Source organism: Morone saxatilis, unplaced genomic scaffold (genome assembly GCF_004916995.1).
Source record: "Morone saxatilis isolate NCDOM2014 unplaced genomic scaffold, NCSU_SB_2.0 Contig22, whole genome shotgun sequence".
In the NCBI taxonomy this organism is placed as follows: Eukaryota; Metazoa; Chordata; class Actinopteri; family Moronidae; genus Morone; species Morone saxatilis.
Genome location: NW_023339785.1, coordinates 8,539,739 through 8,557,715, shown reverse-complemented (window position 1 = coordinate 8,557,715; position 17,977 = coordinate 8,539,739). Strand labels below are relative to the sequence as shown.

The following is a 17,977-nucleotide window of genomic DNA, read 5'->3' as shown; positions in this document are numbered from 1 at the left end:
GATCACCTCCAGGTCGCTGCACTGCAGCTCCATGGCTGACAGGTCGTACAGCGGGCTGAAAGAAACAACACAGTCTTTATTCGGTGTCCTGTAGGGGCGACTTGGTGTGCATGTTCGCCTAGAAACACCTGTAACACTTTATAATACAGCCTAAGATTTACAGTGTAATTGTGTTGTATGAAGACATAAGTTACTTATTGTGTCATACGGCTACTTAAATTTAGGTACAAAGAAAGAAAGCAAAAACAATGGAGGCCATTTTGCATGAAACAAGACAGATACCCCGCACAGTTCTGGTAGCATATTATATTATATGACTGCAGGCTACATCATTATTTTGAAACTTAAAGCTGCAGTAGGTAACTTTTATAAAAATAACTTTTAGTCATATTTGCTGAAGCTTTTACTATATCCTGACAGTAGCACATGAGACAGATAATCTGTGAAAAAATCAGCTTCCTCTGGCGCCTCCTAGTGCCCCGAAGGGACACAGGGGATTTGAAAGAATTCACCGGGCGAATGAAAACAACCAATCAGAGCCAATTGTTTGTTGAGTCTCATTTCCACACTCATCATCATCTTTCTTGGCTCTGATTGGTTGTTTTCTTTCAGGTGTGGTGTAATCTTGAAAATGCCTTTAGAAGCACTAGGAGGAGCCAGAGGTACCAGATTATTTCACAGATTATCTGTCTGGTGTTCTACTGTCAATTTCAGCAAATATGAAAAAAAATTATTCTTCTAAAAGTTACCAACTGCAACTTTAAGTAAAATATCTACCTTAGTAGTAGTAGTAGTAGTACCTGTACTATCAGAGCATGGATCAGTCATGGGACGTATGAATCTCGATTAAATTTACAAAGCAACATTACCACAATCTCTATTTTCAACATACTGTCAACCCTTATTTATTATTTAATTTCAAGACACAGTATGCTGTCCCACCTCTTAATGTGTATTGATAATCAGAATTTCTGAAGACTGCAGAAGACTGCTCTGAAAAATGAGACTCCGCTTTTTTAACCATTCATGGATTAAACACTGTGACATTGTACTTGCTAAAAATGTTGTGAAAGGGGGAGCGCCCAGATAGCTCCATGTACCAAGGCTGATGCGTCATCCCCTCTCTCTCTCTCTCCCTCCTTTCCTGTCACTATCGATTAAAGGCAATAAAAGCCCCCAAAAAAGAATGTTGTGAAAGGTTGGTTGTAATACGAAGAGCTGCAACTGATTACAAGTCGAGTACGAGTATTAATTTATCAATTTGTCAAAAATCTGCTGGAAACAGCAAATGACTAAATAAAAAGTGTATTCTCAAACTAGTTGCTGATTAATCTCCTGTATATGCAGTATGACCGATAGTTTCAGCTCTAGCAGTATGTGTTGTATCTATTGTCATTTATATTTCTCTATCCACTTTGAGTAAATATTGTATTTTGTAAAAACTATTCGAGAAATATGATGGCAATATTTAAGTAACACAACCGATCAATGGATAGAATAAAGTGCGGTGTGCTGGAGTTGTATGATGTGTTTGGAGGTTAAACTCACACTGGCCTGAACCTCACTGTGCGTGTTCTCAAAGTCAGAAACTGTTATTGTAGATTATACCAGACAAATAAAAATGAGAGTAAAAGTTTGGATTGGTTGTGCTTGAAAGTTGACAGTGCTTTCCTTAGAGTGTGTGGAAAAATACTTTCAGGTACAGTAGATTCAAACCAACAGATTCAGATTAGCATCTTGTGTTGCTGCTTTCTCTACCTTTCTAAAAATCTGCTTGATGTGAGGTCCCTGCTGAGCTGAAAGCGGTCCTCCATCTCATAAAACATGCTGCCTATAAATCAGTCTAATGTGTCTCAAACTGCTGATACTCAGCAGTAGAATTCTACTTGGCAAATTCAAAAATCATTTTGGACTACAATGCAAACGACTATAATAAAAATGACGTCTCAAGTCGCTCCAATGGCATCAGTGAGTGAAAGGAGCGCTGTTTGTCTGCCAGACCTGGTGGCTAAATGAAAGCTGATCCAAAACTTTAAATGAGAGCTGTTGGGCTAATATTTTAAGGCTTGGATTGCAGCACCAGGAAATACCTGAGAGAGGTACACCTTAAAGGAATCAAATTTAGCAATCCGCAGGAATGGTTGGAAAACTTTAAGCAGAGAACTCTCTGGCTTTCCGTAACCTCCCTCCATGCTGTTTGAATCCCGTAAGTTCAGGTGCAGCGATTAAAGCCTCCTAACGTGTTAATGATGGTGGAATATTTCATTCTGAGTTTGTCAGTTTTATCCCCCATTAGCAGGCAGGAATGTCCCCTCCTCTTCTCCGCTCCCGGGTGATTGGGTAATGTCTTTGGCTATTTACACATCACAGACAGCACATCCATTTAGGAAACACAGAGGAGATAACATTCGAGACATAATAGGGGTCAATTAATAAAAATCTGTGCACTATTTTATCTTTTCATAAACAAAGATGTCAGATTTTGAAATGTGTAAAGTTTTAAAAAACAGAAGCAACACAGTTTAGATCTTTGAAGTTGTAAAGCTGTGAAAATCTATGAAAAATGTCATTTGCGTATATTCTGGACTAACTAACTTAACTAGTTACTTAAAAATAGACCAATTTACCAATTTGAATTTGTAGTACTGCAACTACATTTGTGGAACAAAAAAAGAAACTGATTACAAGTCAGAACCTGAAGTGATTTATACTTGCTGGAAACAATAAAAAAAGGAAGCAATATTCAGTATTTTTACATTTATGAAACAAAAACATTAACAGGTAGGCAAGATATCTAACACCATTATATTGGTAAACAGTTAACTCTAAAACAATACAAATAACTATAGATTACCTCAATAGTAAGAAACAGTTCTTTGTCTGCATGTTGTTATGAAGAACATTCAGTTTGTAGAGTAACTGCTCCTGTACAGTAGTTTTTCCTGATGTGAGTGACTAATACTGCTGTTATTTTCAACCCAGAACTACAAATAAAAACAACTTCCCATACCTTCTGAATATAAAGTATAAAAACAAAAACTTTAAAAAAGTGAGAGGACAACACCTCCTTTCATTCACAGAATGAATATTAAATAATAAAGTCACAATGAACCCTAGACGCTTCACAGTGTTTCCTATGTACAATAACGTCAGATAACGTTTAAATGTGGAACAGTTTTGTCTGTAGAGGTGAAACAGTCTCAGCAGGAACTGAGACACACTCCGGCCTGATTTTAATTCGCTCTCTTTATCTGAAAGCACGACTCGGCTGCACATTAGGCCTTTGATTGGCCTGAAATCCTCTGGTTCACTGGGCATTACTGAATAAATGCAGGAATGATGAAGCCTGATCCAAACCATATGGGCGTAGCGCGGTAGAAGGTATTCTGGGGGGATTCCTACACAGATCCTCAGGTTTACACTCAACTATCAGAGGAGAGTGTATAATACTATCCAGAGCTTTTCAATATCTACAGTCAATGAAGCAGAAACAGCTTTACGTGCTAACTGACTGTAGAGACTCTTTGACCCCTGACAACAAAACTGACTTGGATATGGAGTGCAGAGAAAACTCTGCTGGGGCAAACCAGTCCACCGCCGTCAGAGGTTTTTTTAGCGTTTGGCTCTCTTGGAAGGGGGCTCCTCCGATTTCTGTCCTCCCCGCGTTCGCACCGCAGGGGGGCTGGCCTCCCGTTTACGGCCCCCCTTCGCCGCCGCTGCTGCCTGGCCCCTCGTCCCACTGCAGGAGGGAAACAAGGAGCAAGTGTCAGTCCGTTTGTCTCAAGTGTCATGTTTAAGAGCTGTAAAAATGTGTCTTTGTTAATTCAAGAGTTATTCATGAGAAGTGTTGCAATAACCAGCGCTCCTTTATTACATGTTAGCGCACAGAGTGGAGCGTTGGCGTGTCCACATTCCCCCTTGAATAGAGAAAAGATGGATTTCTAAAAGACTCCTTTAAGACTGTGGTAATGTTCAAAAACAAAATAAAAGAACATTTATGACTAAATGAATTAAAAAAGAAATAAAACCCTAAAAAAAACAAGGGAGACATTTTCTCACAGATATGATTTAAAATAAATGTGTATATATATATATATTTGCATACTGCAGTAATGGAAATTCATTTAGTCTCTTCCCTGAGTGTGTAACATTTATATTGGCAGAAATGGAACATAATATTTATAGGTCATTAGGGTATAATCGCCTGAAAGTAGGAATGGGAGCGTTTTCGTTCTCTGTGTCTATAGAGGGAGCGGATCCTCTTCTACAGAGTCCATGTTTCTACAGCAGCCCAGGACAGACAAACAACACTGGCTGTACACAGATAGCCACTGAATCCTACACACTGGTCCTTTAAGTATATAGGAATTTATAAGGTAACTTGATTGAAGAAAGGAGATTTAGAAAAGCTGCTGTGTTGAAAAATGGATGTTCCACGTTTTTAATGATGGCTTAAGATAAAACTAAATAATGTATTTTTTTACTGTGACATGTTTCATTTTGATACTTATTATTGTAGAAATAACCCTGTTTTGTACATGCATAAGTGGGCATGCAGTGCATAAAAAACATGATGTGAAACTTATTACATGTACTATTTATTGAGTACCCAAAGTCTCCCCCTTAAGTATTCTCAAAAGAAAGAAAAACATTTTCTAATCAAATTATTCACAAGTTGTTGTTTTTTTTTTGTAGACAGTGATCCTGTACTTGCAGTATAATTCCAGATGTTTAATATGCCTTCATTTAAAACAGCTTAGGTCTTACAAAAGGATTTCTTATTTTTATTTTGGGAGTCAATACCTCAAAAACAGTTTGAAATTCCAGGAAAACGTTTGGTAAAATGTTCTCTTTCACAAAGCAGCGACCCAGCAGTAAGTTTTTGGTCGGATTCCCCTTTAAGCTCGTTGGTTCAGCTGAACCTCAATAAGACAAACTTACCGCGTGCCAGCTGCGGTCTCCTCTTTACCGTTCTGTCGACTTGCCCGGGTGGATGGTTTACTTGGCTTGTTTCTGAGGAGCAATAAAAACAAATATGAAACAACAGTTGTTGCTTTAGTGCTAAATCATCCCTGCCCCCGCTTTAATTTAATAGGATGTGACAGCGAAGATGCCTGCTGGGTGCAAACATCGAGCCCTAAAACAATCAGAGGCTCATTCATCACCGCTGCCAGTGTCTCATTCTGACGCCACTCATGAGTCCGCTGTAGGAGGAAATCTTCTCTGATTTCTGCAGACGTTCTGGTGATTGGTTGTCATCAGCCATGCTTTTAAGATTTAATTGATCTCATTCATTCTAATTACTTGATTTTATTTCATGTTTTTTTTCAAAAATCTTGTTACCAGATAATGAAGATCTAATAAAGTCTGACCTGTTGGTCCTGATACTGGAGTTCAGTCGGTGTTATCGTTGTTATTATGGTTCATTTGTGTCCATTAACTGTTAAATTACCTTTCAGCTTCCATCCGAGCTGCTGAGCGTGTGGTCGCTCTGGTTGCAGTTCCTTTTTCTTCCTCTTCTTTCTCGCCATCATCGTCATCTTCCTCCTCTTCATCATCATTCTGCTCACTTTCCTCTGCCTTTTTTTCCTTTTTATCTGTGGGGAAGATGACAAGAGGTCAAGGGCATTATGGGTTTATATCTGAACTTCAGATATAAGTGTTTCCCTAAAACACTTAACTGAAACTATATAATAATTCAATTTAAAAAAGCCCTCTTTTAGAAACCTTAATCATCTATAACGGTTATTATAATTTTGTATTTTAATTTTGTTTTTTTAGTTTAGTTTCAGTTAGTTTCCATAGTGGGTTTACTTGTTTCAAATGAGTTTTTACTGTTTTAATCGTTTGTTTTTATTTGTTTCAGTTCAGTTTAAGTTCAGAATTGGTATTACAACACAAACACTGAGTTACAATCATGTAGACATTCCAGTCTCAGTAAACATACGACAAACAACAATCCATACAAAGATAGTTTAATTTTGTACTAACGAACTAGCTAATGAACCATGTACTTTGCTAGAGCTTAGACAGTCACTCCTTTGTATCAGAACCTTTCTGGTTCTATTTAGATCAACCCTAAACTCCCTCACCTGGATCGTCTGTGGTGGCCGCTGCCTTCGACGGCCGCCCCCTCCGGCCGGGTCTCTTCTGAGTCGCCTCTTGGTCCTCTTGAGGTTGCTCCTCCTCAGCCTGGAGACATAACACCAAGTATTTAGGGTCCTACATGTGATTAAAGTTTAAATACAATCCTCACACAGACAATAGATGCAGTACAGCAAAAGTGATGGATGCACAAACAGTGTTTACAACATACAGAACAACTGTTGTTTATTATGTTACTGCCCACATACATCATCTGGTTTCTTTTCGCTGCAGACCTCCTCTATGGCCTCTTCTTGGGCCTCCTCTTGACCCTCTGCCTGGCTCACTGAAGGGGAATGACCTGGAAAAATAGAAATGTTGTAATATTTTGTCCCTTCAATAATTATCCAGGCCATAAGTTGTGAGTTTTAGATACAATAAGCAAGAACCTCTGCAATTATTTTATATAAATGATCATTTCAATAAAGTGTGTGTGTGTGTGTGTGTGTGTGTGTGCGCGTGCTCTCTCACCACTGTCTTTTTCCGGTTGTTGCTCACTTTCTTCCTGTTGACTGTTGTCCTTGTTTACCTCCTCTTCAGCCGGGGTTTCCTGCAGAGTTATAATTTGAATACACGTGAAGACATATATCTAGAGAAACTAATACAGATTTAGGTGGAGCAATTGCAGACCCAGGTGGGGAGAATGTTTTAATTCACAGACAACAAAACTCACCTCTATAGATTCCTCCATTTCTTCTGACCTCTTCCTTTTCACTGCTGCTCTACCTGGAATGGAAATATAACAGGTCAAAACTGACAAAAAATGCATCCCATAATCTCCTTTACAGACCAGCTAGAAAACATTCTACAAAAAGCGATGTTACCACGCTTCCCTCATGTCAACTATTGTTGCCAAATTACTCATTCATACTATTTTACAGCTTGTTAACAGCGGTGACAGCAAAATAAAACATGTTTAACTCACAACATCACGCTATGAAATGCACAAATTAGCTATTGAGGTTTGGCTCACTTATTCTTATGAGGTTGTAATGCTCTGGCAGACATGCAGCCACACCTCTCCGTACAGTTCAAGTAATGTTATTTGACAGTTACACAAGTACAAAGACGCTGGGAGTTCGGTACAGTTCTTTTAGTCATTTAAACAAGAAGAACACATGAAGGCAAGGACACACACGACTTGGATTAAAAACAAACGTACGCGTGTCAGTGGTCTCTTTGGAGTTGGAGCTTCTTGCAGCTTCAGAGTCTTCCTGAACAGGAGACGGCAGATTGACCTGACTTCCACGCCGTCCAATTTTCTTTGGTCCACCTTCCTCTTCGGATCTCTACATATTGGAAAAATAATGTATAGTTATGTACAAAATATGATATTGTTATGTAATATGTTGTCTGATGTGTAGTGACTAATGTTTAACATTTGAAAGCTAACTCACAATGTCCTATTACAGAAATGCGGACTGTTATTGTAACAGTGAACCTAGTAGTGTTGACTGAAGTATCTAACATTTGTGTACATGTTGCATGTTTGTCACCTCCTCGTTCTCATCTGGTTTTCTGGGTGAAGTTTGATCGGTGCTCTCCTCGTCTTTATTTTCATCCTTCTTCTGATCATCTGAGGTAAAAAAATAAAATACAAATAGCAACAGTCAAGACTTATATTATTCTGTAACTCTGCAACACTTCCATATGAACCTACTCTGCCTTACTGGCTGTTAGAGAAGGACGATATGTTCATTATAAAGTGCAATAAAAATGAGTCTTCTTTGAGTCAACACTCTGAACTTCTCTAATAATCACAGTCAAATATCTGATGATTTCATTGCAGTCTTACAGTGCTCCTCAATTCTATTTCTAGAATAGAAATCTGACATGATTTGAATATTCTGGCTGGTGCACAATATAATATAACTGATAACAGAACAAGATGAGAATATTAACTATGATGAAAAGTATACTTTAAAAAATCCTAAATAAAAAAACTACATTAAAAGTGTTTCTGTCCTAATCATCCATCTCCATTATAGAATATGGTATAATGTTTTTCAGACTTTAACATGTTGGCTAATTTAAGGTGACAATCCTACCAGCAGCGGCATCGTCTTTGGCTGCAGCTCCTGAACGTCTTCCCCCGCGGCTCGGAGTCTCCTCCAGTTTCTCAGGTTCTTTAGACTCCTTCTCTGCGTCCTCTGTGGTTTTGGATGATCGACCCCTGCGTGGTGTTTTGACTTCCACCACCTTCTCCTGATCCGTTTCCTGAAGATGAACAAAAGTCTGTGAGCATATCAATCACGAGCAAACACATTGTTGATGGGATGAGATGATTATTCTATGACAGGAAAAAAAGGCTGCATTTACCTCAACAGATGGTTGCTCTTTACTTTTCTTCTCATCCTTCTCATCACCTGATCAGTTACAAAAAATAAAAGAATACATTAGGACGGGAGCTCTTCAGGGGACTCAGTTCATCCATAAATGGTTAATATATTAATATGAGTATAATTTAGTGACTAATCTTAGCTACTAGACCTGATTCTTTCACTGCTGCAACGTTCTGACTGGACAGCTTTCGTTTACGTCTTCCTCTTCCCTCCGTCTTCTCTTCCTACATGACAAAAGAAAAGTGTCAGAACAGAGGGTAGGGTGCTGTATTAACATCTACATTTAATGCATATGCAATAGCTGATTTTCAAACAAACTTTTTGGTGTTACCTTTTCTGACAGGTCCGATCCCTTCTCATCTTCCTGGCTGTCTGTGCTGGAGACACAACCTGAAAAATACAAACAAGCAGCGAAGAATGAGATTAAAGACAAACAAACCTCTCTAGTGGAGTATTAAGAAAAAAAACATGACAGGAAAATGAGTCGCTTCCTGAAGGTGCAATATGCTCTCAATGACACAGAAACAAAAATTATAACTCACTCATTTGTTTGACCAGTTTGGACGGACTTTCAGGTCCACTTTCTCTGCTCTTCTCAGTCTTCTCTAGGACACTGTCTTCCACCTGAACATAATTTATAAAAAAAATACACAAATCAACAAACTAAATAATAATAATAATAATAATAATAATAATAATAATAATAATACAGGAGGCAGACAGGAGATATAGATCAGATAAAAATGTTACACTTACAGTTTGTGGATCACTCTTCTCTGTTGCAATATTTTCTTCCTCCACTGTCTTACTCTCAGCTTCACCTAGTGGTGAAAAGAAGTAACGTTAAAAATGTTCCCAATTTCCCAACTTTGATTAACTCACTTTACCAGATACAATTACAGTATTTACAAAGATGTTAATGTCCAAGTTAGATCAAAGAAAATACTTACTACTGTCCACCTCCATCTCGACCTGGTTGTCCTCCACTTCCTCTTCCTATTGTTAAAGGAAGACGACAATTTTAGTGTCACATGAAGCTTTCAAGAAAGTAAACAATTAAAATGTGCAAACCATGAACAGTGCCTCACCTTGGAGCTTGTATTTGTGTCTGCAACATCTGGTTCAGTTTGGTCTAACGTAACAATAAGATGCAAGTAAGTAGTCAGCAAAAGAAAGAACATATCTTTTCAACAAGAGGGTTTTCAAGCACTCACCGTGTTTACTAGACATTTCTGAGCTTTGTTCAGTGGAATCAGAAACAACTGCAACTGTGCTTTCCTCTGTGGGTCCTCTGACCTCTTCAGGTTCAGACACAACAGCATCAGCAACTGAAATATTGTGGAAAACAAACGTCACATTGGAAATGATGAGAAATAGCAGTTGAATGGATCAAAACATAAGAAACAACAGTTGAATTTTAGCTGAAGTAGAAGATAAGAAAGTTTTACCTTCTTCAGCTGCTGGTGGTGCAATGTTTTCATCTGGCTGTGTTTCAGGAGCCATTTCTGCACCTTTTGCTTCCTCCTGATTTAAAGGAGCCTGAGGTTCATTTGAGGTAGAGTCATCCTCCTATGTAGAGGGCAGAAAAATAATTTTCAACAGCAGCACACCTTTGAAAACGCTACTACCAAGAAGGAAGTGAGTGTGAGTAAACAGGACAAAGGCAATTGAATGTTACAAATGTGTAATTTGTACCTGTGGAGGAAGCGATTCGATCAGTTCAACCTGTTCCACATCCATTTCTTTCTCTGTTTCAGACACATCTATAAAAGAGATACATATTTTTATTTAGACATATAAACATTCTGACATGTTTAGGCAGCCAATAATACATTCGCCATCATTTTTTAATCAGTTACCTGCAGTGTTTGGTTTTTGATCAGCAAGTTCAACAGTTTGCTGAGATGCGGCTGGTGATGGCTCAGCAGCGGTTTGCACATCCACAGGAGGACGCTGCTCTTCTTGTTCAGCTGCAGCAGTTTCCATCGGCTGTGGGGCGGTCGGATTCACCTCCGGCTCTTCCCTGGTATCTTGGCAAATTAAGGTGGGGGACACTGTACTGTCGGGATCCATGGAGAGCAGAGTCAGAGCTGCTTCTTTCATCTTCATATCAGCATCCTGCAGAGTCATCTCGGGTGCTGCGGCCTCTTGACTGCTCTCGGGCGCAAGTCTCGCCTCTGCCGAGGTACAAACGTCCATGAGGGTCAGCAGAGCATTGGCCTCAGCCGGCACGGCTGGGATCTCGCTGAGCCGTGACTCTGTCTCGCCCTCGGGTGGCTCGGGGGTGATGTCGCTTAAAGCATCGCAGGTGTCATCTGAGAAGGAGGTGGTGACGGTGGTGGTGACGGGATCAGAGTCGGTGCTCGTGTCTTGGAGAGGAGGGCGCTTCTTCGGCTGCTCCTCTGCCTCGAGACTCAGTGGGGAGGCCGAAGACTTTGAAGATTTGTCAGACTTGTCCAATTTGTCTTCTCTGGGTGCTTTCTTCTCTTCTTGGCTATCGTCTCTCTTTTCTGGGATTTTATCCTTCTTCTCCGTTTTTTTCTTTGCACTCTTGATTTCGGATTTCTCGTGGAGAGGTTCCTCTGAGACTTTCCGCTGTTCTTTTGCATTTCCCTCTTTTTTCTTCTCCTTTGTTGCCTCCGGTTTGCTGACTGGTGCACCTCCGGTACTTCTGACCTCTGAACTCTGAACTTTATTATCCGGCTTTGATAACAGCAGAGGTTTTGTTTCGTCTTTGGATTTTGATTTAGATTTTTCCAAAATTCTTCCTTTCTCCGTTGTCTTGACCCTTTTAGGATCTCTGTCAGTTTCAGAGCTGGACTTGTTTGATTTCTGGCTGTCTTGATCTGCTTTAGTCTTTTCCTTCTCGCTATCTTTACTGTCTGTTTTAGATTTGGGTTTGTCTCCTGGCTTGTCCTCGGTGTAGCTCTTCGACCTTTTCAGGATTTCCTTGGAGTGTCTATCTTTCTTCTTGCTGCTATCGGACCCGGGCTCCATGTCAGACCGATCCTCAGAAGACCCAGCAGAATCGGGGCGGAGCAGCTGCTTGAAATCACTTTTAGAGGAAGTTTTCTCTGCTTTGGCTTTTTCCTTTTCTTTGATCTTATCTTTCTCCTTTTCCTTAATCTTGTCCTTCTCTGCCTTGACGGTCTCCATAGATGGAGTTTTTGCCTTCTTGACAGTAGCATCTTTAGGACCCTCGTCCGTCACACCTTCTGACACAGACAACCTTCCATCTCTCGTGGTTGCTACTATTTTCTTTTCACTTTTAATCTTCGGCTTCTTCTCACCTTTCTCTTCAGACGACACTTTAACAGCAGCACCTTCCTTTTGCTGAGATTCATCTGCCTGATGTTCGGATTTTTTCTCCTGCTTTTGTTTGAGCTTGGCACGTTCATCTGACAAGCTGCGCTCTTTCTCTTTGCGTTCTTTAGAGTGAATTTCTTTACGGGACAACCTATCGAATTTCCCAACTGAACGTTGTCTGAGAGCCTCTTGGGAACCTTGCTCCAACTCCAGGATGAAGGAGTGGGTCCGGCCTTTGTCAGACAGCTTTTTGGGTTCGCTGGAATCTTCTGAGACGCTACCGCTCATCCTCCTGTGCCTCTCATCAGACGATGCTGATTCTGACAGATTTCTTACCAGTTTTGGCTGTGGAGTCTTCGGGGCTATGGATTTCACTTCCTAGTTTTGAAACAACAAAACGCAAAAATGTTTGTTACAACTCACTGATCCAAGGTCAAACATGTTACCTATGAAGAAATCAGTCACATACCGCTTTCTTGGATCCTTCTGTATCTCCTTTCTTTTTGCTTGGAGCATCTCCCTCTTTCCTGAAGGGTGAAATTAATGAATGCATTTATATATTTTTTAAATCTAAACATTTGGTTGTTTTGTTCAGCAGCAGCTGCGTGGGTTTGAGTTGGAGCTTTTGATCACCCACCTTGAGTCTAGCTTCCTCTTCCTGTTGAGAGCCATTTTTTTCTCCAGAACTTTCCTTTCTTTGCGAGCCTCTTTGGCTCTGGGGCCCTCCAGCCCAGCAGAGTCACCACTCTTTTCTTTCTTCTTGTGATCTGTGTAGGAAATAAAGCCTAGTAAATGACGGGACAGTTAAGAGCACACAATGCTATTTTGAGAGTATGTTAGATTCTAAAGATGCTCTAGTTCTTACATCATGCAACCCAAAAAACTCAAACCATTATTATAATCCGATTTTCCTAAATGGACCGAGGAGCCTACAGCAGAACATTACATATGCAACTTACACTAGTATAATCTACTTGGCCAAAATGTTACGCAACATGTCCCCACATTTATGTAATGCGAAGTGGGAGGGAGCAAAATAGCGGACAAGGTGAGATTTAAATCAAACATGGGATGACAAGAAACTGTGAAAGCAGTGAACCGCAGGCGGCAGACACGACAGAAATACCTTGCTCTTCAGCCTGCACTGCTTTCTGTTTACGTTTCTCTTCCATTCGCTCTCGGTTCTGTTGTCTCTTGAGCAGTCTTTCCTCTTTGTCCTTTGCCTGTGAGAACACGGTTGAGGATGAAAAGACACGGCAGTGACAGAAATGAATAATTAAATCAACCATGAAAACCTATTTGCTTGTTCTTGATCAACTCAATTGTCAAGTTAAACCTTTGAATGAGCCATAAACAGAACTGAGGCAAAAGATGCTCTGCTAATGTACCTTTAATACCTCTAACGTTAACTTTAACACCACTCACCGCAGATCTCCGACGTTCCTCCACAGTGATTTCATCGTCCGAGTCACTGTAGTAGCGGGAGTAGAGGAAGGGCTTGTGAACGTAAGCCTTGCGGCGAGGTTTGCGATCTTCTTCTCCAGCGTCTCCACTGCCTTGTTTATTTTCCGCTCTCTCCCCTTGATCTGGTAAAAGAAAAACACACATTACAATCCAACGTAAAATTCAACTTCTGTGGTAGCAAAGACCATATTTGACATTTAACGATACAGTAAACTGTTCAACATTTGCTTGACAAGCAGGAATAAAACGTTGAGACCACCTGGTGGAAGCTCCCCCTCTTCGGAAGAATCAGAAAGAAGCTCCTCATCTTCACTTTCTTCCTCGAATGACGACAGGTCGCTGGTGTGGACGGAGCTCACCGTGATGTCACTCAGGCCTTCCAGGTCCGAGTCCTCCAGAAAGTATTCTGTAGGGCAAAGACATAACAGTATTTAAACATATTCAACAAATCAAAGCAGCTTACTACTATTTTACTTTCTACATAATGTAGGTCTATGTTTTTGCAGAAGAAACATTGGTGTTAAATCTTTCTAGAGATGTGGAGACACATTCCTAGAGTTTAGCCAAAAAAAATATATAAAGCCATTAAAACTATTATTGTAATGGAACCTAAATATGTATTATATATAGAGGTTTACCAATAATGGCAGCATACATAACCTAACTGCATATGGTCATGTTCCATGCCATTAATAACTTTTAGTTCTGCAAAATCATTTATTTTCATTATCCATAAATCTGTTGGTTGTTTTGTAGATTCATTGTTGAATAGTTTATTCTATTGAATGTCTAATAATCATGAAAAATTGCTTATTTTGTCCAACTAATGGTCCAAAACCCAAAGATTTACAATAACATAAGAGAAATTCTTAAGTCCACCAAAGAATTTGTTGTATTTTTGCTTCATAGATGACTTCACTTGATTACTACTACTACTCCCTACTCAGCTATTCATTTCTGCATGAACTTGTCTACTGTAAGAAAATGCACATATCTCCGTTAACTGTCACAGAATATTTTGTGCATGCAGGTTATACTGCTCTAAACCTGGAAACACATACAGAGGGTACAACAACTCACCTTCCTTGATCCTCTCTTTGGCTTTCTGCTTGGCCTGACTTGTAGATTTCAGCACATCATCATCCTGCCTCTCCTCTGTGGGTTTTCCACTTGTTTTGCTAGAAGCCTTATCTTTCTCCTCCTCTGTCTGCTCCTGAGCTCCCAACTCCTCCTCTTCCATTTTCACCTCCTCTATTAACCCCTCTTTTCCCAGATCCATCGGCTCCTGCGTGTCCTCCGTCTTCACCTCAAACGCCTGGATCTCTGATGCCAGCTCCTCTGCCTCCTCCAGCGTCTTCGCGTCAGGGTGGCCTTCTTCTTCATCAACAATGCTCATGTCCAGCTCGCCCTCCTCCACCAGCTGCATGGCCTCATCTGACAGTTGGCCTTTACGTCCTCTATCTGTGCCTGAGCTGGCCCTGACGCTGGCCTCCTGGTTGAGAGAAGTTATGGTGTCCAGGATGGACATGGCGTCGCTGGCTGAGGTGGTGGCTGGAGCAGACGATGAGGCTGTAAAAAATGTAATGTCACATGTCGACTATGTCAGTGTGAGGCGGACATTTAGGAGATCATTATTCAATTTGTGACTTGATTATTGGTTGTTTGGCTCTTTCTGCGTTCTTCTTGTGTGCTGCTTGTGTGACTGATCGTCTATGAATGTTTCCTGTTATTAGGTCTCTCATGAAAAAGAGATTTTGATCTCTATGTAATTTAATTTAGTTGCTAAATGCTAACAGATATGTTTTAAACCTAATTTCAGCAGTCTGAATCCTCACTGTACTCTGTACAGTTGCCAAGTGATACTTTACAAACAATATAAAGAAAAACTGAAAGGGAATGAAATTATTTGCCGTCTTTCTAAGAGAGAAAGCAAATAAGCGTGTCTTCCAAAATCTGGAACCATTCCTTCAATGTGCAAAGGATTAGGGGAAATCCAAACAAGAACATTGCTCTTGTCTGCAGTTAAGTAGTTACCAGCCGCAGGCAGACAGCAGACCTGCATGCTGACGTCCTTATGAAGGGACCAAGAAGGGAAAAGAATTCACCTTCAGTGGTTAAAATCAAAAACATCACAACATCAGATGTGGCAGTCATGGTTGATGCTGGGATGAAATGCTGTGTACCTTGCTCAAGAATGCTGCTGTCTGGTTTGGTCTCTGTTAAAGACAGAGGGGCCGGTGGCTCCTCGGAGCAGCTGCCAGGTGACAGAAATTCACGGACCACCCTCTCCACCTGTGGCCTGAAGATATGGTTGATCTTGGGATCCACCACCTGGGCTACGATCCTGTCCACTCCCTGCTCCAACATCCCAGACCTAAGAGGAACAGTTGGATTTAACTCTGGGTTCCTTTCACACAAAACTACTTTTAAAGCATCACAAAGCAAAAAGACACAGCTGTTAATTAAATGAAATGTAGAATACTTTCTGATGATGGACAATTAGCTCGAGCAGAGATAAAGAACAGGAGGGGAAATGTGTCACTTACTGCAGCACGAGTTGTCTGATGTTGTTTCTTAGCTGGTTCTTGTTCAAATGAGGGCTCCATGTGTGGTTAGAGAGGTGATTGGAGACAAAGTTGTCCACTCTTTGTTTCAGATTCAAGTAAGCTGGCTGCAAAAGACAAAGCAAGAAAATGAACACAGAGAGGCTTTTGCTATTAACAACATTTTTACTAAAAGCTCTTGATGAATCAATTAAATTACAGATTGTTTATTAGTAGTGTTTTTGTATGTTAGTAAGTAGATATGTTATAAATTAGTTTAAGTGGTTAAAAATAGTCTTGTGTTGAAACTAGCGTCAGATAAGCAATTCATCACTAATCCACCTTTAGTATGTAAAAAGATGCATTATTGATGCATGGTAAGGTGGATAAAGTGCAGACTGTTTTCAGACTGTGTAACAGCAAACCTGAGAGTCAGGCAGCTGCCAAACTGCAAACTTTACAATGAAATATGCAACCAAACTCATACAGTCCTTCTCTCTCTCTCTCTCTCTGTGGAGTTTAACTGATATATTTTATTAATACCTTTAATTGATTGCATTTCTTCTGTTTTTGAATGACTTTGTGGCAAACAAACCTAACATATATTTGTTCGTGCATAGCCTATATAACCTATAAAACATGAATATTCCCTTATCTGAGGTAATAACTATGCTTTATGGACATTTTTTTATGGACATGGAAAAGTTAGGGTTACCACTTCAATACTTTCTACATTTTGGGTTTTAATAAGTTCAAAATAATGTTTTATTCAATGTCATAAACCAATAACACAACCATAATAACCCGAAAGAAAGGCCCTAAAAGTGATTCAGTGTTAAATGTGATGAATTTACACCACCGGTCCATCCTAACTAAGTCTTTAAGTATAACTTTAGCTGTGTTTTAATGAAGAGAAATATAAATATTAACTGTAACCTTCCTCCTGTAAAGGCCAGCAGCTCAACAGTAATAAGAGTAACTGAGTTAACGTTAGGAGTGTTTCTCTGGTAGCACAATACAGACACTTGCTTTCAATGTTTCATAGAACCAGACTGAACTATTAATGTTATATTATCAGCAACAACAAACCAACACTCTCCAAAGACAGAAACAGCTTCGTTATTTGACGCAATGAAGCTGTTTTCAACCATTACCTTTGTGTCAACGTCTGCCAGGCAGTCCCTCCTGAACTGGTCGAAGAGACCCTGAGTTTTTAAATGACTGACGATCATCGAGACCAGCTGCGGGTCTCCGGGAGGTAGACCGGCCATGTGTGCGTGCAGTCCGGGTCCACTTGTACTCGGTGAATTACAATGTTTAGTAAGGACAGTACTTCAGGTAATGTCCGACCTGAACCTGAACGCACCTTCTGTTGTGGTTTCTGAAGTTGGAAGCGGGTTTGACCCGGAAGGACAGTTCGCACTATTCCACTGAACCGGAAGAGCATTGAACGCCTCCTACCAAAGTAAAAGTTTAGTAATGTTATTAAATGTCTGCAGGATGAGGGCAGGGTAGCCGGCTATAACTTAATCCTTGACTCTTTGTATAATATCTATCTTATATAAATGAGATCAAACATCGACACAAAAACGTGTGGTGTTAGGTACAGTTTTACTTTTACAAAGACACAACATAATGCAAGAAATATTCTCTTGAAAAAAGACCCTGAAATGATAAAGTCAAGGCGAAGAAAGCAAAAGGGAGAATTTTCTAACTAACGCTACTATACACGTTATTTATACACATAATCACAAACTAATCATGGCGGTTATATTAGTGCTTTTTGGCTGAACCACGTGTTGATCCAACTCTAAAGTAATGATAATATTTTGTCCACCCTCGTTGATATTGAACGCTGTTGCCCCTGAATAGTAAAACGCAAAGAGAAACTCTGTATAGTTTAACATCGAGCAACCTCTAGCGGCTTGAATACAAGAAACACCCACAGTGCCTCTGCACGGCATCAAGTCTTCAGGTTGTACTTTGTGTTTCTGACTACAGAAAACATTGATGGCGTTTCTATGGGAAGAAATGGTTACCTAACACACCACATTTCAAACTACCGTACTGCCAGTATGTCAGCGCATTGTATAGCTTCATTGTACAATTTCACTTGCAACAAAAGCTACACGGCAGAATGACAGAAGACAAAAGTTATGGCAGCGGTGGGATTCGAAC

The 17,977-nt window shown here is 40.2% G+C and overlaps 1 protein-coding gene across 1 annotated transcript; it reads right to left on the bottom strand.

The window, feature by feature from the left end:
• Positions 1 to 2,663: 2,663 nt before the first annotated feature.
• Positions 2,664 to 17,199, bottom strand: bod1l1 (biorientation of chromosomes in cell division 1-like 1). Its single transcript, XM_035669501.1, has 30 exons — positions 16,954 to 17,199; positions 15,803 to 15,927; positions 15,440 to 15,630; positions 14,337 to 14,825; positions 13,516 to 13,662; positions 13,218 to 13,378; positions 12,919 to 13,015; positions 12,430 to 12,559; positions 12,262 to 12,319; positions 10,346 to 12,170; positions 10,182 to 10,249; positions 9,935 to 10,055; positions 9,701 to 9,814; positions 9,575 to 9,618; positions 9,437 to 9,482; positions 9,243 to 9,307; positions 9,029 to 9,110; positions 8,818 to 8,876; positions 8,635 to 8,710; positions 8,464 to 8,510; positions 8,193 to 8,361; positions 7,641 to 7,720; positions 7,307 to 7,433; positions 6,818 to 6,870; positions 6,616 to 6,694; positions 6,354 to 6,445; positions 6,093 to 6,192; positions 5,453 to 5,597; positions 4,942 to 5,013; positions 2,664 to 3,739 (listed from the first exon to the last, which is right to left on the bottom strand). Exons 1-30 carry the CDS (start codon positions 17,068 to 17,070, stop codon positions 3,613 to 3,615), a joined length of 5,106 nt encoding a protein of 1,701 aa, XP_035525394.1. The 5' UTR covers positions 17,071 to 17,199; the 3' UTR covers positions 2,664 to 3,612.
• Positions 17,200 to 17,977: the final 778 nt, after the last annotated feature.

Bases quoted from the DNA above. Each gene is read 5' to 3' on its own strand.
- bod1l1 (XM_035669501.1), bottom strand. From the start codon at position 17,070: ATGGCCGGTCTACCTCCCGGAGACCCGCAGCTGGTCTCGATGATCGTC. The intron at 6,871-7,306 runs GTACGTTTGTTT...TTTCCATTCCAG, and splicing joins CAAAGAGACCACTGACACGC to GTAGAGCAGCAGTGAAAAGG. The intron at 5,598-6,092 runs GTGAGGGAGTTT...TCTTCCCCACAG, and splicing joins GGCCACCACAGACGATCCAG to ATAAAAAGGAAAAAAAGGCA.